This window comes from Anastrepha obliqua, chromosome 5, assembly GCF_027943255.1.
Source record: "Anastrepha obliqua isolate idAnaObli1 chromosome 5, idAnaObli1_1.0, whole genome shotgun sequence".
NCBI classification, from domain to species: domain Eukaryota; kingdom Metazoa; phylum Arthropoda; class Insecta; order Diptera; family Tephritidae; genus Anastrepha; species Anastrepha obliqua.
This window is the reverse complement of record NC_072896.1, coordinates 7,220,518-7,242,428: the sequence shown is the minus strand read 5'-3', so window position 1 is coordinate 7,242,428 and position 21,911 is coordinate 7,220,518. Positions and strand designations below refer to the sequence as shown.

Below are 21,911 nucleotides of genomic sequence, written 5' to 3'. Positions count from 1 at the left end.
AATTCGAAAAAAGAAGTGGCAGTGGATAGGACATACGCTTAGAAAAAGTGTTGGCAATGTTGCTAGGCAGATCTGCGTTGGAATCCCTTCCAATAAGCTGGCCGAGGAGTGGGTAGGCCACGTATGCTCACCAGAAGCCGGAGATGCTCACCAGAAGCTGAAATGAACTCTCTTGGTCTCGCGGTCTTGCGAACTGCGATATATGATGTGTGCAGCTCAAGCCCGTGACCATTGGCGAAGAGGCGTAGTTGACGCCCTTCTTCGAACACCTAGGGCCATATGCGAGTGTCTATACGAGTGTTGGCAATAACTCTACGATTATAGGCTTTCAAGCGCATACTTGTAAATTCTCAGTATCTCGTTAATCGGCGTAAAGCAGTGTCCTGTGAGGGCCCTACTTATACAATAATACTATTGGACAGACGTAAGTTTAGCCTTGGCCATGTTTGCCTGGCAATTTCGCAGGTGTTAACGCTAATCCATCTTTGATTTGCAGAACTGATTAGTGCGTCCTTAATGAGAAGCTTACAAGTTGCGAGAGGTATCTCCATAAAATTACTTATGTCTGGCATACAGGTACCTTCTCTTGCAAGTTGGTCTGCCCTACAGTTCCCTGGTATATCTCTGTGGCCTGGGACCCAGCATAAGATTATACGATATTGCTTGGCCATCTCATTTAGAGATTGGCGACAACGTAAGACACTCCTTGATGTTGTTTGGAATGCATCTAGAGCTCGTAGGGCAGCTTGGCTGTCCGATAGAATGCAGGCATCTTTTGATGATATTCTGTTTATCTTTAACCATTTTAAGGCTTCATGAATAGCGTTTATTTCCGCTTCAAAAACACTACAATTGTTATATTTAGATTTCCAACATTTTTTTTTTCTCACACACATTTTTCTTTAAATGGGCAACGCTTCGCCAAATATTATAAAACAAATTCCGCAATCGATGAATTGACTAACGCCCAAAACTTTGCCGCCCGGAGCTGCTGATGCCGTTTAATAAAAAAAAGTTTGCCTATGACCTACTCAATGTCGGAAAGCGGTGAGTGGCGGAATGGTTCCCAACCATGGTTCAATGCAATTCACCAAACTTTTTCTTTTTTCGGCTTTTCAAATCAGTACATATCTTGAAAGTAAAAAAATACAATGTCAGTAAAAATGGAAGCAAGAGTTTGAGACGTAGGTACAACAGTTGAGAGAGATGGGCGGTCTTCTTGTTGGATAATCAAAATAAATTTTGCTCATAATCTCCTTCCACCGCTCTCTACATTTTTACGACCTGATCCATGTACTGCACACATCTTGCCAGGTACGGATTTCTCCCCATTTCCCTGGTCAAAATCTCAAAGCTCTATAAACATAAACATTTGTATTTGATTTTGAAAAAATTATAAATTTTTATCTAATTACTTGTCATGGCAAAACCCTCCATATTAATGATCTCTACCAACCTTTCGTCTTTCTCAATGATTATTAACTCCCTTTCGTTTTCTATTCGGCTTCAGTAATCTCAAACTAGACCATAACTACACACGAAAAAATCGTGTGGCAGTCGAAGCAAAACTTTTAGTTCGAAATACATAAAAAAATAACTAAAACTTAACATAAAAAACTAAACAACAAATGATTGCTTGGGTGTTTACAGATGAGCCAGATCCAACAAAAGTTGTTCGCTCGGGAAACACGTCGAAGCAAAAGCCAATTTTTTCAGTATTGGTGGTCCTGTGGCTACAATGGCATTAAAGCAACGAAAAATGTTCAGTTCTGAATGGCAAGTCACCATTTACTTGCCCCAAGTAGGTGGTGAAGCTCGTAGAAGGAATAAAAAGAAACGAATCATCCTTCACTAAGATAAGCGATCTCTGACACACTGATAAAAAAGCATTTTTGATTAACATAAATTAATTTAATTAATTTGACACCTAATAACTTATTTTTCTTCCCTCACACCAAGAACAATCTAAGTGGTGAACGATTTTCGACGCCCGAAGGAGTGGTTGAAGCATTCAAAATTCATGTTTCAGATTGTCTCAATCGGACTGGACAAAGGGCTTCGAAAACTGGTCCAAACGAATGCAAAAGCGTATTTATCATCATAAAAAGTATTTAGTATATAATATATATATAAAAATATTTAATATATTTATATTTAATTGGCGCTTACACCCTTTTTAGCTGTTTGGCACAGCTCTTCCTCCTATCTTTGGCGCGCGTCTTGATGTTGTCCACAAATGGAGGTAGATATTTTTTCATGGCACCAACTTTGCCATCATCTGCCAAGGTGCGGCCGTGTGTCAAGTACGGAGATTTGAACCTATGCACTTCCGAATGGTAGCCACGCCCCAACCCATTCGGCTACAATGGCATTATAACATCGAAAAACGGTCAATTATGAATGATATACAACCATTTATTTGCCACAAGTCTTTAATGAAGTTCGCAAAAGGAACGAAAAGAGACGAATCATCCTTCACCAAGCCAATGCGAGGTGTGACACATCGGCATTAACAAGAAAGATTTTCAACTGACTGAAACATCGAATTGATAGCCCATCCATTGAACAACCCTGATTTGGCACCTCATAACTTATTTTTGTTCCCCCACGACGGCAGAAGAAGCAGTTGATGTAGTCAAAATTCATGTTTTAGAGTTTTCTCGATCAGACTGGATAAAAGGCTTCGAAAACTGGTTGAAGAGAATATTTAATATTCATATTTATTCATTTTATTTATTTAATATTTTGAGCCTAGCACAGCAAAGATAAACCTTATAATTATTAGTGCTAGTCACAATAGGTTAAGATTTTCAGGAAAAAATTGACAAAGAAAACGGTTGAAAATGATGCCGAGATTTTTAGCCGTATGCACATAAATAATAATAATGCCGTTAAGTAAGATTTGAAATGTCGAGGTGCTTTCTCGAAATAACAGGCACTTAAGACTTCTTGAGGTTAAGTGTTAGTGATCTGTCGGGGCCCCTTTATGGTATTAATGCGAAATAGATATTCCATTGAGTTTGCAGGATCGAAAAATCTGGGCATCATATGCATACAAGTGAGAGCGCATTTCGGTAAAGATTGCTGGCAGATCGTTGATGTGCAAAGAAAAGATAAGAGCACCAAAAATATTGGGTAGTCGAAAAAGTCTTTTCGTATTTCTAATCAAACTTCAACTCATTTTTTTTATATTTATAATGAACTTTATTATACCAAATATGTACCATTTTGGTCGACTACCCTTTGCCATTTTTCTTCTAGAGACATTATTCCATCAGTGTAAGACTTTTGTGGTTTCTCGGTGAAAAACTGCGAGAAGTAATTTTCACAGGCTTCTCTTGAAGCCAACTTTACTCCATTAAAGGAGTTGTGCATTGACCGAAACAAATGGTAGTCCGATGGTGCAAGGTCAGGGCTATATGGTGGATGCATCAAAACTTCCCAGCCAAGCTCTTCCAGTTTTTGCCGAGTCATCAAAGATGTGTGTGGCCTAGCGTTGTCCTGATGGAAGACGACGTCCTTTCTGCTGATCAGATCTGGCCGTTTTTTTTTTTGATTGCTTGCTTCAATCTCATCAGCTGTTGACAGTAAAGTGTAGAATCAATCGTTCGAGCAGGCTGGAGCAGCTCATAGTGGATGATTCCTTTCCAATCCCACCAAACACACAGCATAACCTTTCGAGGCGTCAATCCTGGCTTTACGACCATTTGTTGAGCTTCACCACCCTTGCACCATGATCATTTTCGCACATTATTGTCGTATTTGATCCACTTTTCGTCTTCTGTTACCATTCGCTTCAGAAATGGTTCGATTTCATTTCGTTTCAGCAATATAACCTTGCAGAGCTCCTCTGTGCAATTCTAAAAAAGATGGCGTGGCCCACCATTGTGACCTATTTTTTAGAAAAGAAGCAAATAACTGTATAGCAGTTGGTGAAATCCCAAAAAAAATTGTCGAGCTTTGCCTGAATCGAATGCTCTTGAATGTTCAAGCAGGGTAAGAAAAGTGATGTTTTCTTCGTCAATGGACTGACGAATTGGATAACGTCAATCAGTGCAGCTATACAGTTATGTTCTTTTCGAAAACTGAATTGCCTGCCATTTGTGTAAAAGAGAGTTCTTACAAGAAGAGCGCACAACTGTCTATGCATCAGTAATTCGAGTACCTTTGAAATATAGGGTAAAATTGCGATTGGTCCGAGGTCACCGTCATAGTAACTTAAGGGGACCCGATGGTCTAGAAATTTCAAAAAATCGATTTTTTATTTTTTCGAAAGCATAGTATCTTAAGAATATACTGTGAGATTTTCATGCTCAAACTCCCAGTATTATAGCTTCTACAGCCCATTAACTAGGTAGAGAGTGGTCCGCGCTCCTGTACCTCAAACTTTAAACTCATTTATTTCGAAACGACTTTTTTCGGCACGGCGGGGATGAAAACAAAAAAAAAACTACAATATTCAACCGAATCACTTGAAATTTGGATATGTTGTTTACAACATGTATCGCTATCATCGGAACTAGAATCATAATTTTATTTAAATAATTTCCTATTTTTTAAACTAAAAACTAGTGAAAAAAACCCGATTTTACGAACTTTTTTTTCAAAAGTGCGCCATTTTGTCAATTTTTCATTTTTTCGATTTGTTCTAGTTCCGACTATAACTGCACTCTTTCTGATTAAGAATCTTCTTTAATTTTGTTTTTCAGATGAGTCAAAGTCTCGATATCATCTACGCCGTCTGGGTTCGATTTTTCGAGAGGATCATCTTCAGCGACATTTTTATAATAATACATATTGTTTCAAAAGTAGAAAAACAAAATTTATTGTATGCTCAATAAACGTACTAATTAGCCCGAAAGTTGAAACATCGTTTCTTAAATTTTTAATGGCAAAAAAAAAAAATCGTGAAAATAGGTGAAATTTTCGTGCTCTAGACCACCAGGTACCCTTAATAGTAAAATTGGTTGTTTATTATAGAAAGAAAAGCGCAAATTCAGCAGGTACGTAAACTTTTGAGAGCCCATGTACGCATATACATTAATGCACAAAAGAGTTGTAACCCATTTACTAATATCACTCCATAATTGTTACTAATATAAAAATATTAATCGGCATAATTTTTTACCCACAAATGCATTTCCGTTTAAAGCTAAAAGGGCAAACGAAATATTCAGTAAATTTACATTGCTTATTGAATTACACCTCACTAAATTAATCACGGGTTCAATTTTAACCCACCACACATACTAATGCATATTATCATTTCAACACACATACATACATACACACACAGACATGGTATAGCAGTGGATGAGACCAAAGGAAGCCAAACAATTTCCCACTCATATTTCTGACACTCTTGAGACATTTATAGAATTACAATACTACAACTATCACAAAAAGCAAATGCATAGGTGTTATGCATCAAATTACAAGAACAACAGCAGCAGCAGCAACAAAAAGCATCAACTAAAATATGATCGACCAACGGCACGACAATGAACTTCATTTATCACCAACCAATTACGAATAAGTGTTGCGCACGAGACAATCGCTGCGAAGCGTGAAGGAGTGCCAAGCCGCCGAGAAGAATTTAATCAAATGAATGGCAGGCAAATTTGAATAGCAAGAAAAATGATTTCCAAACATTTTCCCATGCTTACTACTTTGGAGATGTGAATGGCCAAAAGCCACACAGCCACCTCAACTCAGCGCACCACCGCAACAGCTTCCCCCCCAGCAGCATCAGTAGATATTATTGAGAGAAAAATTTTCATTCACACACATTAACTTATAGAGATTAAATTGTACGCAGATATGTGCATATGTATGACATGTAGATATGTATGTAAATATGATTGTCTCTCGAACCACACGCCACAGCAGGCAGGTGTCGAATTGCATTGTAAAAGTGTCACAAGACATTTTTTTGGAGTCGCATTTCCATGTCATTGGCCATTGTTTCGTTGTTGTTTTTCCTCCCAATTAGTAGTAAATTTCTATTTTGAAAAACTATAATAAATTTCTGTATTGCCAGCAGCAACAACTCTTTCTTCGTGTAACGTTTTTTCATTGCTGTGTGTGTGTTTTTTTTTTTTTCTTTCTTTCTGTTGCTGCTCAAGTCTATTGATTGATTGCGTTATAGCGCGGCAATTAGACAAAATGTGGTACATAAATACATACATACATACATACGAATACGAACACGTGCTTAAGGAAGCAGAAAAAATATGTCGCTTTTACAATACCAAGCTTAGTGTAAATCTTCGTAAAAGGTAGAATTTAGAATTAATATTAAATGTTTCTTTTATTCATAGCTCGTAGTTGATTTTGATTAACAAGAGCGAATGTTTAATTAGGGAAATATGGTTTTAAGCTGGCTTGAAAGCTAATTTCGTATTAATGATCATCAGGTTTAGGTAATTTTTTATATGAAGCTCCGCATAGGCACGTGTGGTAACTTTTAAACTTTGAAGCTGTTCAGTTTTGAGAAATTTTAAACTAATTATAGCTCAACAAATTTGAGCGCTTAAAAACGAAGAAGTTCGAAAGCAGGGATACGCAGTTAACATTGAGTGGATGAGGTGGATAATGTGTTTGAGGTCTGCATGAAGCATTAAATTGGAAAGGGTTTCAAAAGTGGCATCTAGATGTCAGTAGTAAATAATTTCATGAGATCGAAGTGCAAACCTCCAATAAATCTATCCTAGACGTAACCTTTTTTTTTTTTGTCACCCTTGACAATTGTGCCTACTTGACAATAATTTACAGTTGGTTCCAAGCTAGATGATAAGGTTGGCTATGGAGTATTTTTGAAGGAATTAGGACTGGAACTATCCGTTCGACTACCAGACTACTGTAGTGTCTTTCAGGCAGAGATTCTAGTTATAAAAAAAGTGGCTACATACCTAAATTCGCATGCCGTAGCAAAAACTACTATAAATATAGTCTCGGATAGCCAGGCGACCATTAACTCAATGAATGCGGCTATACTAAGATCAAAGGTTGGACAGGAATGTCGGGCAGCTCTAAATGATATTAGCGTCATATTCAAGGTCAGCCTTATTTGGGTTCCGGGGCACAGAGATATTGAGGGAAATTGTAAAGCCGATGAGCTAGCCAGGAAAGTACTGCTCTTCAACTGCTCAGTGATACAAGTACCATTGGAATACCCATGGCCACGAGCAAACTAATAATAAAAAACAACATTATCATGGAGGGATGGAGATACATGCGTAATAGCTAGGCTACTGTGTCCGCAAATAACAAGAAAAAGACAAAGGAACCGCTTGGCCTCTCAAGAGATGATATTTCGAAGGTCGTGGCTTGTATATTTGTCGGTTATTGGTTACTTGGCAGGCTTTCCTCGAGACTAGGAGTTTGCTCCCGTGAATATTGCAGAAGTTGTAGAAATGAGGAAGAAACAGTTGAGCACTTCCTTTGCAATTGCCCAGCCTTAGCTAAAATCAGAGTAGGTTGTCTAGGTAAATACTTTTTCAATTCTCTTACAGTGCTGTCTAGTGTGGTGACAGGATCAATTCTACGTTTATTAAGAGCCACAAAATCGTTCCACGCAGGAAAGTAAATGGGGTTCCCGTGCACCACAGTGGTATCACAACGGACCTGTAAGGTCTAAGTGAGTTGGTGGTAGAGAACGACTACCACCATAACCTAACCTAACCTGACAATTGAAATGTACAATTTTTCGTCATAAAACAAGGCACTAAAATTATTGAAACGTATAATGAAAATGGTCGATCTTTAAAAGCAAAAAATTCCAAAATTCGTGATTCTTATGGAGGAAATAATCGTCTGAATGAGTCGACAATTCAATGGTTGATGAAAAATTTCAAAGACACTAGTTCTGTTGAAAATAGAAGGAGGACTGACAGACTAAAAATTATAAAAACTGCACGTTCTGTTAGGAGTAATGCTGCTGTAGCGCAAAGTGTTACCAAACCATCTTGACGTTCTCAACAATTGGGCATTCATAACTTGACTATTGGGCGGATTTTACCTGCATTCATGGTGGATACTTAATCGATATCATTTTTCACATATGATTGCTAAGTGCGTATTTTGAATAAAAATAGTGAAACTTGAAATAATCTAAAGTTTTTACTTTTTCTATTTTAAAACAAGTTTTTTTTATAGACTCTTTGCATATATACTAATCGAAGTCCAGTGGGAGCATCAAGTAATAAAGTATACAAAAACAGTTGTTTTCAATTCCTCGACAGGCAATGGTAAGTTTTCGAGAGGTTTTCTGTCATGGAAAAGCTTTTCCCTCCATTTATAGGACAAAATCTCTTATTCTCCAAAAAATTTGGCAAAGCACGTACATGTTAACTATTTATTTTAATTAAAAGGTGACCACCTAGCATAATTTCTTTTTCTTTCTTTTCAACTTTTCCAGTTCTTATGTTTCAGTAGCTGTAAGAGTTTTTGACTACTTTGCGCGTACTAAAAATCTCGAAATTATTAAAAAATATTATTGAAAATTCAGTTCAGTTCTATAATAAATACACAACGGGAATTTTGTCGTGAGGTCACTTTTCCCATTATTGGCTCATCGGCTATGCCGACAAAAAAAAATTGCCATTATTGAAACGAACTCCATTCACATCTGTTCTATAAAGCTTGAATGCATCCACAAAGATGGACTGTTTGACACGGTTTATGGCATGGCAATAAAAGAAATGACTGTCATTGATGCTCGTTACAGCGCACTACTAACCGACTTACTGTTGCCAGAACTTGAAAAGGGTGATTACATGACCACTAAAGTATGTGCTAATCGATTGTTTTAAATATCCATTGATTTCAGTAGACTAAATTTAAAAAAAAAAACCTCTCGAATGTTCACGGATAAATCAGTTCATTTACATACATATATACATAGTGTGTGAAGAAAGTTGACGAGGAACATTTCCAGACCAAGTTCGATTATTAGCATTTTTATTTTCATACACTGAATTAAATTTATGTTTAGATAGTTTGTTTGGTTGTATTTTCAAATTTCATTTGCTGCCTATTTGCCTTCACTCCTTGCCATAACTCGAAATGTATTTCTTCCAGATTTTTGCGTATTATTTCTCGTTCGAGAACTATGCAATTTAAAAAATCATTCGTGCAAAAATTTTTTTCTATTTTAATAATTTCTCCTACCCTGCGTAAAATCAACAATAGTCTGAATAACTGTAACATTTTTATGGACAATATGTAAATGGACATTGCATACTAAACACCCATACACACCAATCCACATACGCATTGTGTTTACAGAGCCACGCCTGTGCTTTACTTTTTTCACCAAAGTATTCTAATCTTTTAAGTAGTGGGCGCATCCTGCATTTCTGTTGTGCATCTGTAACAGATTTCTATGGCATTTCTAAAAGACGGCAAGCACAGGAATAATGCCGTGAATGCGCATGTGTTAAGTGTTAAGCGCATTTCAAATGCCCAGAATTCCTTTTTAACTTCTTTCATTTGTATATTTAAATGCCATACAGCACACAAAGTGTTAAAAACGCTTATGTGTGACATTTTTCTACACATTTATTGGGGGTCCTTTTTTTCTTTTTTTTTTTTTGATTTCACTTAAACCGCTTAAGAGGAGAACAAGTACAAACTCGTACCAAATCAAAAGTGGTTTGAAAGATTTGTGGCATGAAATTCTTTGAAATTCTTTCACATGTTCTTTAACGGGAAAATCTAGAACCGCATATATGCAGATGTACATACATTAGGGTGGGGCAATTTGTATGAAACGATTTTTGTCGACATCGTCTTTAGCAGATTCGGACTCAGCATTAAATTATAGGAAAAAATGGCCTCTAGATACATATTTATTAGGTTAGGTCATTTATTTTTCGTCGTGGTTCGAAGCATATTTGGATTTTGCATGCAATTATAAGGAAAAAGTGCATTAGAGCATAGCTGTAAAGTCATTTTCGAGACACCCGATTTTAAGTGAAGCTATCCTTAATTAATGCTATGGTTATGGAAATAGAAAGTAGAAAAATGACACCTCGTTTTGAAAAAAAAAAAGATGTAAAACCAAAATATTGCAAAAATATGTCGTTAATTAACAAAAAATAAATAATTAGAAAAAAATTTTAAAATAAATGTTTGTTATCTGTAGAATTAAATTGTTTTCGTTCCTTTTGCAAATTTTTGTTGGAGTTCCATACAAAAAAATTGTATACAGTCACTTTTTATACAATTTTTTTTTCATTTATATCAATAATTTATTTTTCATACCAAAAATTCCCCAAATACAAGTTTTTATTAAAAAAACTTAACCTACATAATATTTTAACAAAAAATTTTGATATTAACTCTGTATTAATTTAAAGATGGCTTCTTTTAAAATTTGTGCGCGCTCGAAATTAACTTTAGAGCTATGCTCTAATGGACTTACTTTTATAATTGTATGCAAAATCCACATATGCTTGGAACGATGATGAAAAATAATTTATCCGCCCTAATGTATATGTAACTATTGGAGTTTTTTTCTTATAATTTAATGTAGAATCCGAATCTGCTAAGGACGATGTCGATGTTCCATACAAATTGGCCCACCCTAATGTATATGTATATAGGTATTTACATGTACATATGCAAAATATGAAAAGAAAAGAATATTTCGTTGAAATTTGTACCCATTTTGTTATACTTTTGTAGCAATTTATAATTAATAAAATAGTATACGTGCGTATGTATCAGGTCATAAGTGCTTGAGTTCTGTTAGTGTAAACGTAAGGGTGTAAAATTTGTCGCTGACAAAAAATTAAATTTATTGCTCATTTGTCGCTTGCTTTCACTGCACTTTGAAGTACTTCAAGACGCTCGATGTACATTTCTTGTACTTAGGATGGAAAAATGTTATGAGTCTAGTAAAAACGGGTCTTTATTGGAAGCGAACAAATTTTTTTCTCAAATAAATAAACTAAAATATAAATAAGGAAAAAATTTAAACCGTTAATAATTTGGGCTTATTAGCTTGCAAATTTTATGGCATTTATGGTCTTATCTTGCCATTAACGCGCTGTGCGTTGGCTCTCAAGTCATCAAAAGGTAGCGGCTGCTCCTCTTAATAAAACTATTTTGTACTAAACGTTGGCCTCGCCTGCAATTTCAGAAAAGTATGTCTTAAACATAATGTCTCGACATAGTGAAATCTTCGACCTGAAACTAGCTTCATCGCTAAATATATTTTAAAGGTGAAAATGTGGTTCAGCAATTAGTTAATTTCCAGTCCATTCGCTGAAAGTACGCATAAATAAGCCAGAAAATCTTATACGTAATAGATACGTGTATAATGGGCAAATTTGAATCGTCGATCATATTACCTTTTATAGCAGCGATGCCACATACCTTGCGTATTGTCACCGATATACTTATATACCAGAAAATATAGCCCCTCAACATTTTACCCAATGTTGACCAATTTTGAATATATTTCTTTTTTTTAATGTAGGCAAATTTGTTATAGAGGCAAACTTCTTTATCTAACTTATATATACAGCTGCGGTCAATATAATAGCAACACGCACAAATTTATACTGACTCCGTTTACATCTGTTTAACTGTTGGACCGATTCAACTCAAAACAAAATAATAAATTCTTTGATGTTAATGGTTTATTATCATAAGAAAATTATTTGGTTTTTTTCAACAGTTTATAATACGCTAATTAATTTAAACAAAAACCTTAAAAACTACACAGTCAAAATAATAGCACTTCAGTTCATTTTTAACAAAAGTTAGTGGTCTTTGTTAAAATAAATAAAAAATTTCACTTAGATATCTTGTAGATAAATTAATTGTATGGTTTAATACTTTGTCGCGTGCCCTTTGTTTGCTATTACCGCGGCACAACGCCTTCCCATGGAATCCACTAAATGCTGGCATCTTTCAACTTTGATGGAACTCCAAATTTTCTGCACAGCCTCCCAGAGCCCTTCAACACTTGTTGGTTTTAATGTAGATACACCCTTCTTTATGTCCGTCCATAGATTTTCTATAGGGTTCAAATCTGGGGACTGTGCAGGCCACCCCATTACATTGATAGAGTTATCGTTGAACCATTTTTTTGCCATTTTGCTAGTGTGTTTTTGGTCATTGTCTTGCTGGAAGACCCACACCAGCGGCATTTCGTAGGAAGCATACGGCAGCATAATTTCATCAAGAATTTTTTTTTGGGTGTTTGACCGAGCTCCTCCTCCTTTTTGTGGTGTGCGCCTTGATGTTGTTCCACAAATGGAGGGGCCTACAGTTTTAAGCCGACTCCGAACGGCAGATATTTTTTGAGGAGCTTTTTCATGGTCCAAATACACTCGAAGGTTTGCCATTGCCTGCCGAGGAGCGACCGCTATTAGAAAATTAAATTTTTTTGTTTGTTTTCGAATTGCGAATGGTAGTCACGCACCAACCCATTCGGCTACGGCGGCCGCCTTTATCTCACTTAAAAACATATAAATTCAAAGTCCACACTTTATAGAAAAATTAGAAATGTTGGCAAAATTTCAAACTTTTTAATCAGAATTGCAAAAAAAACAAACTGAGTGTATAAATACATTTCAGTATAATAAACTCCCAGTTTCAAATTGCTAGAAAGTCTCGTTTATTTTAATAATTTTTTTTTTTTGACGGTGTTTCGAATTTTCTCCGTATACACGATTTTTTTATAAAGATAATACGCAACACCATCTGTGGAAAAAGTTATCAAAAATTAATTAATAACAATTTCGAGCCACCTGAAACCTGCTCTTTCTTATACTATGATAACAAATTTTGAACGTTTGATGAAAATTTTTCGAGTTTTATACAAAGTGGCGCGAAATTAATCGCCCTGTCAAAAGATTTATAATTTTCGCAAATGTCGTATCATATTTGACAATTGTGCAGCATATAAACAGACAAACAATGGAGTGCGCAACGGTCAAAATAAAGATCTCTATATCTGAAAATAATTTTTATTTTTGAAGTGAAACTTCTTAGGCGTCGATGTACGAGCGAGAATGGAGAGTAAAATTTCAAGGTCATGCAACGTTTCGGGCATTTTCGTTCCGCGAGAGGGAAAAAAGATATAACGTAGAGGAAAAGGAGAAAGAGAGCTATACCTTATATATATCTTACATACACTTTGGTTTTTTTTTCCTGAGTTTTTCCTTGTGGTTGCTAATTTCTAGTGAGAAATAACACTGCCTACTTTTTGGCGCTTGTTTGTGGGTGTAAACTCGCAGGAAATATATTTTTGGTGCCTAGTTTTTGGTGTTATATTTTCTTGGTGCCTACTGTTTGGGGCGTGCGCGGAGTAGTGCGCGATGTTGCCGCGGTTTATATCCGGCGTTTACCTACCCTTCTCCGTTTTTTGTAAATTTTGTCTATTTGTATTCTCTGAAAATGTTGTAAATTTATTTAGATATAAATATATTCTTTCTCTCTGTCTCTCTCTCATTCTATCTTGGGTCTCTCCCTCTTTCTCGGGTCCCTCCCTCTCCCTACACTACACGCACTTTTTAAATTTAAATCTTATGTGTAGATTATTTATTGGTTTTTTCTATCAATCAATTTTATTTATATTTTTAATAAGTTTAGAACTCGTCCTTTGAGTTTCTTTACATTTTTATGTTTGTCATAGAATTATTTTTTTTGTTTTGGTCTTATTGAGTAAAAGTGTTATTCAAAAAAAAAATTTCATGATTTATTTTGTGCCAACTTGAATTTGTAGAATATCTGGTGTGAGGAAAGGTTTAGATGGTTTTGATCATCTACTTCGTCACTGCCAAGGTTAGGTTAGCGGAAAATAACTTGGACATTTTTTTGCGATTATTTGATGTTTTGAAAATTGAAAAACTCCTCATAAAAAAGGCATCTGCAGTTGGGAGTTGGTTTAAAACTGTAGATTTCTCGATTTGTTGAGCCTTGGTGCTGCTTGACGCACGCCACAAATAAGAGGAGGAGCTCGGGCAAACACCTAACTGATGTGTACGCGCCAATTATTTCTTTTTATTTTAATATATAATTCGCACCAAAATGCATATATTACATAATTTACCGCGCTTGGAGTGCGATTTATGCGAAGCAAACTAGGAAAAAGTTTTGAAGTTTTATATCTAAAAATTGTCATAGGCATAAATTATGCATTCAGAAAAACTATTTATGTATAATTGTTAAAGGTAATTATCATGAAGTACTTTTATCATATAATAAAAAAAGCATAATTACTAATAGGACTATGAATAAGTTCCTTGCGGTTTTACAACAGATGGCGTAACTTGATTATTATTCCATCGATCCACATTTCCAAACATTCATTGGAGAGCTACTGTCGTAAGGCACAAACGTCAGTATAAGTTTTTTATTTGAAGCGTAAACAACAATATTTTTACCACACTTGAAAATGTCGAATTTCGTGCCAAATAATGTGTTTTTGCGGGGAATTCTTCTTCATTATTTTAATATGAAGAAAAAAGCAGCCGAAAGTCATCGTATCTTGGTGGAAGTTTATGGTGAGCATGCTCTAGCTGAGCGAACGTGCCAGAAGTGGTTTGCACGCTTTAAAAGTGGTGATTTTGGCTTGGAAGACGAAGAACGCAAGGGTGCGCCGCCAAAGTTCATGGATACCGAATTGGAGGAATTGCTCGATCAAGATCCGGCTCAAACGCAAGAAGAGGTTGCAAAAACTTTGGGAGTTGATCAATCAACCATTTCCAAATGTTTAAAAGCCATGGGAATGATCCGAAAGGTAGGCCATTGGGTGCCGTATGAATTGAAGCCAAGAGACGTTGAACGCCGTTTTATGGCATGCGAACAACTGCTTCAACGGCACAAAAGAAAGGGTTTTTTGCATCGAATTGTGACTGGCGATGAAAAGTGGGTCCATTACGACAATCCAAAACGTCGGGCAACGTATGGATACCCTGGCCATGCTTCAACATCGACGTCGGCGCAGAATATTCATGGCCTGAAGGTTATGCTGTGTATCTGGTGGGACCAGCTGGGTGTTGTGTATTATGAGCTACTGAAACCGAATGAAACGATTACGGGGGATGTCTACCGACGACAATTGATGCGTTTGAGTCGAGCACTGCGAGAAAAACGGCCGCAATACGCCGATAGACACGACAAAGTTATTTTGCAACATGACAATGCTCGGCCACATGTTGCACAAGTGGTCAAAACATACTTAGAAACGCTCAAATGGGATGTCCTACCCCACCCGCCGTATAGTCCAGACCTTGCGCCATCCGATTACTATCTCTTCCGATCGATGCAACATGGCCTGGCTGACCAGCACTTCCGTAATTACGATGAAGTCAAAAAATGGATCGATTCGTGGATTGCGGCAAAACCGACCGAATTTTTCACAAAGGGAATCCGTGAATTGCCAGAAAGATGGGAAAAAGTAGTAGTAAGCGATGGACAATACTTTGAATATTAAATTTGTAACCATTTTACGTCAATAAAGTTTCAAATTTCGAAAAAAAACTGCACGAACTTAACCATAGTCCTATTAACAATTAATTTTGGAGTACGAAAAGAGTCTCGAGGATACTGGAGCTGTTATTTGCCTCAAAAAAGTTCATCGACATTATTAAATAAATAAATATTTAAAAATGTTTTAGCGCAGTTGCTTATCTACCGATTGTTACACCGACGTACCTACCTAATCTGTTTTGGATAATTTATACACCTAATTCTGTTTTTAAGCGAAATTTTTGTTATAACACAATTTTCAATATTTCACAAATTTTTCTTGAATCTAATCGAGCAAATAGAATAACATTTCCGACGTATGTGCGAAGCGTTAAAATTAGTCTCAGGAAAATTCTCTGGGTTAGAGTGGGGATTCTTCCAGAATCCAACTAGCGCTTCCGCACTATTTTGTTGTCACATTCTCGTTACCAACTTGTTTAACACTTATTTACAGGAAGACTATATCCAGTCTGTGCGGTTTAGGAACCTTATTAGGCTGTACACGTCATCGAACAGCGGTTTACCTGGGGTTAACATTCTGTCCTTCCATAGGGCAGGGAATTCGCAGAGGAAATGGAGGATTGTTTCCTTTTTCTCCGGTTGTTTACATCCGTGACAGTATGTGTTGTGAGGGATGCCCATTTTGGCTGCTTGTTCTCCGATAGACCAGAAGCCAGTTATGACTCCCGTTAATTTACAGGCGTCCCGTCGTTTCATGTTTATCAATGTCGACAATTGTTTGAGGTTGTAGGTGGGCCATTTTGCATTTCGTCTGGTCTCTCCATCTATAATCTGCGATTCGAAGGTATTTTAGGGAAATTGCATTCTTGACTGCACCTAATGGTGTTAATACCGGTACTGCAAGAGCATTATTCAGATCCTCCTCTTGCCAATTCATCGGCTTTTTCGTTACCTTCAATGTTCCGGTGTCCCGGGACCCAAATTAAGGTTACTTTATGGTTTTCACTCAAGGTGGTAAGGCTATTCCTACTTTGCTCCACCACTTAAGAGGTTGTTGTAGCCGAATCCAGTGCTTGGATTGCAGCTTGGCTATCCGCAAGAATAGCGATATTGCCCTTAAAAGAGAAATCTGCGATCAGTAGCCTACAAGCTTCCCCTGGAAGACACTGCTGGTATTAGGGAAACGCATAGATTTTTTAATTTTAAGTCTATGAGAATATATACCAGCTCCAACACCACAATCCATTTTACTGCCATCTGTATAGACTGTAGTGTCGAAGTTGTTTAGAGAGAATCCCTTATTCCATTCTTCTAGATGGAATGGAAAGAGTGACAAAATTCCTATTGAAAGTTACCATCAGGGCGATTTAGTCAGTCTTCACCGAGGTTAACTGAGTTTGTCGCAATAGTAGACTGACATGACCATACGTTTTTTCTTTCCAGCGGCCCGCTTCATTTAACCTAAATGAACATATGGTTGCCGTCTTCTTTATACATATGTATGTACATAGGTCTATTGGAATAACGTGTGTCAGTGCATTGAGAAAATCTCTGGGACTCGGTCGATTTTGCGTTTGCCGTTTAATAATTTATTTCTTATTATTTATTTAATGAGTGACCTCTAAAAAGAATTTTTTAATATTGTCTTCACCTAATCCCCCTTTTACACGAATTTTTTGGGAACGTATCTATCGTATAAAAAGAGAATTAGGTGTATAGTGAATTCTTCTTACCGATTTCGTTCATTTGTATCCGTGTGCTCTGTCTTCGGACGTTTAACCTGTAAAAAATATATTCATTCATTAATATTAATTGTAATATGATCATAATCTTCATCTAAAATATAAATTGGAAAGTTTGTTGATTTTGTGGTGTATGCACTCCTACAGGTATGCACGGTTCGTCCATTTACCATGAAATTTTTTCGATTTATGGCGAGCTTGCTCTGAAAGGTAAATGAGTTTATTTGGACGCTTAATCAAAACCGTATTTATAATCCGATTTAGTTCATAATCACAATATATCTTAACTTCCTAAGAAGAATTGAACCTCCTAGGGGACACTGGAGTCGAATTAATTTTAAAAATCTTAACCACAAAAGACCGGTTCTGTTCATATTCAGAATTTATGAAATATGAAATCAATTTTCAATTCGGTTTCTGAGTCGGGTACTTAAGAAATAATGATTTTGCAGAAAATTTACCCAATAAGTGGCATTGGAGTCCAGCTGTTAAAATAAATATTTCCATTGCTAGATCTGCTGCTGTCTAGATTTAATCCGTAAGAAAAAAGTCAGCAAAGTCAGAAAATGTATTTAATGCATTTATTTCTTTTATTAAAAACTTCGTTTAATAGAAAACTTAATTTGGTGCAAGAAAAAATGTTCTTGTATGCATTTATAATTATTTCATTCCAATCTATTTGAATTAGCTGAGAATATTTTTATTGTCAAAACAAAATTCTCAAAAATCAACGCTAACCACTTTAAACTGGCACTTCATGTGATCAAAATTCAATGGGCTATAAAAAAGCTTACTTGGAATTGTTATAAAAAATTTGATTATTTCAAAAATTTTTTGAGTTGTTTGCAAAATATGCAACTTTAATTTATATGTTTTTTTTAATTTTTTTTTTTTGGAGCACAACTATATTTCAGTAAAAAACATATGAAAAGTAAATTAGTAAACTTTGCTATATGTCACGCTGGTATTACTGCGAGCACAGGTGTATTTTCAGAAATTAAAAAATACATAACTTTATTTGAAATTCTCCTACTTTTTGCTTTTTATTGTTAAACAAGAAATCAAAAATTAAAAAAAAAAATGTATAAACATAAATTTATCAGATGGCATTAAACTAAAGTAGATTTTTACCAAATCGGGTTCTTACTAAGGCATATTACTAAATTGGATGGTATCTATTAAAGAAAATAAACTCAGTTCTCCCAATTTAACAAAACCTGTGTTTAAGGTGGCACTAAAACTGTGCAGCTGCAAATTTGAGGATTAAATCTGGAAAATCCGCGGTCTTTTCACACGGTCAGTATGGTTATATGAATATATGCCTTTCTAGTGCGAAATCCGATTTTCTTACTTAATTTTTCCAGAATATGCGAAAACAACAAAAAATAGAGATTAGTGTATGCTAAGCTGTTGAAAGAAGATAATTTGCCTTACCGGCTGAACAGCGCATGCCGGGTATTTCATATCTAATTTATCATAAATTCTGCAATCATTTATTTACACTCAAACTTACATAAAAAAAAATTACTAAATAAACTTTATTCTATGACTTATTTATAATTTTCATATTTATTTTATTTGCGCTGCATCGACAGATTGCACTTAGCTAAACAAAAGCCTCACCACTAAGCCAGTCTCAGCCGGTGTCGTTGCGTTCCCATCGCCTTATGGTTTGGTACAAAAATATTTCAGAAAAAAAAACAGAAAATAAAAACTAAATTAAATAAATGCTTGCATAAACTTTTCACTTCATTTACAGTAGTTCGCTAGGCATAAACAAAAATTCACAGCGCAAATTAAGAACTTGCCACTGGCTTCTACACTTTCGACGGTAGCGAGCAAACTCCTGTGTAAGCACACAAATCGCATTTACTCGTACAATCAACGCCAAGCCATATTTGTTTATACATTTCAGTCGCGTTAATTTATTTTAACTGTGTTTATTATTTTTTCTTTTTTTCTGCATGCAAGCGCCAACTTATTTTGCTCACTTTTTAAAAGACGCACACTTACGAGTATTCGCAGCTTTTTATTTATTTCAATATTTCACCCAGTTTTTGCCTTTTTGTACCTCATTTCTGTGCGAGAATGCATGCATTTTTCTTTTCTTCAACGAAGTCGACACTTCAACGCCTTCCTGGAACGCTGAGCTCGGTGGGTTTTGTATGTGTACCTATGTAAGCATTTATGTGTATGTGGACTTAGTTGTATCTTGGTAGTATACTTAGTTTTTTTCTGTTTTTTTTTTTTTTTGTTTTTTTTCTTAATTTTTGCACTTGACTCAGCTTAACTTTTAAAACTCTTTGTTTGGTTTAATAAATTTCGGCTACTTGTTGTTATTATGTAAATGCAGACTTTTTGTTTATTTAAATTTTTTTACATTTGTTTTTTCTTTCGTTTTGGACATGATAATCGTGGGAACTACTGGTGTAGACGCATGCATGAATGAGCGAATTTCGAAAGCTAAAGAAATAAGAAACGTAAAACTTCCGAATTTTAACAGTTACAGCGATATTTTACATTGCTGAATAAATGCTTTAAGTTCCATTGCAGCAAAAAGAATTTGGCAGACAAGAACGTGTTTTAAATGGAGAAGGCTAAGTGTGGTAGATTAAAGGCCAATGAAAACCCAAAAACTTGCACCTGAGTAAGTATTAACGGCCGGTTTTTCAAGGCTAGTTAAACTCTGCTTTTAGGTTAAACTAAGTTTAAGTCCACAATTTTGTAGGCTTAATCTCAGTTTAAGAAAATCACCACAGTTAAACTAGCACTGAAAATTGGTCCTAAGGGTCTCACGCATACTAAATCATTGCCAAATAAAAAAAAAACATACTTTCTTAACATAAAATTTACTGAACCGCGAAAAACAATATTAATAAAAAAATGTTAAATCTGAGACACCTCTCAGCCATAAATTAGGTTCCTCAGATGGGCGTATACATCTCTATTAGCCCTGCAGCTCACAGGTGAGGAGAGCTTAAAAAAAGTATGTTCGATCCAAAGTGTTTCTAGTGTAACAAAGCGTTGGCTATGCTCCTTTGCAGGAAAAGTAGGGAGCAAGGCTCAAGGGCCAACCGCAGTTTGAAGGATTGGAAGACATCTCAGCAGTGGGTAGGAAACATCTTCTTAAATTCGCAATAGAAACAGGCACCAGGCAGGGTGGACTATTTTAAAACTATTCATAACTAATCAACTCAAACTGGTATCGCTATGAACCGAACCGGTCTATGCCTGACTGCAAGTTAACCATGTCAATTTCACCTAACCTCCCAGCTAAGTTAAAAAAAAAATGTGATGCCCAAATTTGTTTAAGGGGTTAGGGGTAGTAAGAATTAAAAAAAAAATGTATTTTTTTTTTTTTCATTTTCTTAAAGTTTAATGTATTAAAAATATTGTGTGAAAATTTGTAGTAAGTCCGACAAATGCTTTTCGAGTTATTCAACAATTACCAAAGAGCGCTTGTGCGCTTCGGAGCGTTCGAGAGCAAGTAACTACAGCAGAAATGGATGCTGAACGTATGAAAGGGGCAGATAAGTACGCTAACGATAACACTCGGAATGGTAGAATGCAACTTAGGCAACAGCAAATTGATATTTTAGAAGCTGCTATGACAGCTGAAGAACTATTATATGGCGCAGGAATAGGTGTCACAGTGTAAGTAATTAAATAATTCGTACAACTCTACGTAAATCGATGGCAAAACTTTAAATGCGTTTTTCTCAAAACTATGTTTTTTGATCTGATGATCACTGTAACTTAAGTACCGCTTGGTGGATTTAAATAAAATTTATACTGCTTTTGAAAAACATAAAAAACTCGTGCCTGATCGAAGGACTTTTTTCAAAATTTCGGTTTTTTCGCGAAAGTCTGAAAAATATTTCCTGAGGCCGCCATATTGTTAATTTTGAAAAAAAAGCTTCGATCAGGCACCAGATTAACTATTAATAAAACTAATTTCTCTTGTCCGATCGGTTTTAGATAAATCTCCAAGGACTTGTGATGATCACCGCAAGGGACTTCTGGAGAAACGGGCTCCGCACAAACACCGATAACTTTTTACAATTATTATTATTATTATTTTTTTTTTTAATTTTGCTTAAGTCAAAGTTTCACGTGATGACTTTTTCTGGAGAGAAATGAAAAACTCGTATCAAATACAAGATTGTTATTACGAACGAGAAAAGCTTTCATCGGAAATGGAACACACAATCGTCGATCGAGTCATAAGACAAGCGGTTAATTATATAATTTCAAAATTTTATGCTGTATTAGCGGTTCCAGCGCGCAACAGTACAGAATTTACAAGTCCTTATGCTCTTAAATTGCTCTAAACATCATTTGTTCGTTCTAAAGTGGAATATACATCCTTCATCTGAAGACCTTATCGTGTCTGCCATATAACTCGAATTGAATATATTAAAAAAGTTTTCATTGACTTTGCTCTACGTTCCTTTCCTCTTCATAATCACATACCTTCATACTGTTCTAGATGCCTGTTAATCAATTTGAAATCTCTGCAGTATTGCTAATCTATTTTGTCTTTATCTTTCGTATTTGATATTTTTCAAGGTTTTGTGGATTGTCCATCCATACTAGAGGGAATTTATCTTGATACCCCATCTAGAGCGCTTCGTTATTTAAAATTTTTTTCATATTGGCTAAGAACTCTGTATGGAAAGAATGCACCCGTCATGAGAAATCTGACCGATCTCAAAACTA

The 21,911-nt window shown here is 35.7% G+C and overlaps 1 protein-coding gene across 1 annotated transcript in view; it reads right to left on the bottom strand.

The window, feature by feature from the left end:
- The window catches only part of LOC129247301 (developmental protein eyes absent), a 44,664-nt gene that overhangs the window by 6,980 nt on the left and 15,773 nt on the right, over positions 1-21,911 (bottom strand). The window contains exon 2 of the mRNA XM_054886375.1: positions 17,184-17,230. Within this exon, the coding sequence (XP_054742350.1) occupies positions 17,184-17,230 (47 nt within the window). The remainder of the gene's footprint in view (positions 1-17,183; positions 17,231-21,911) is intronic.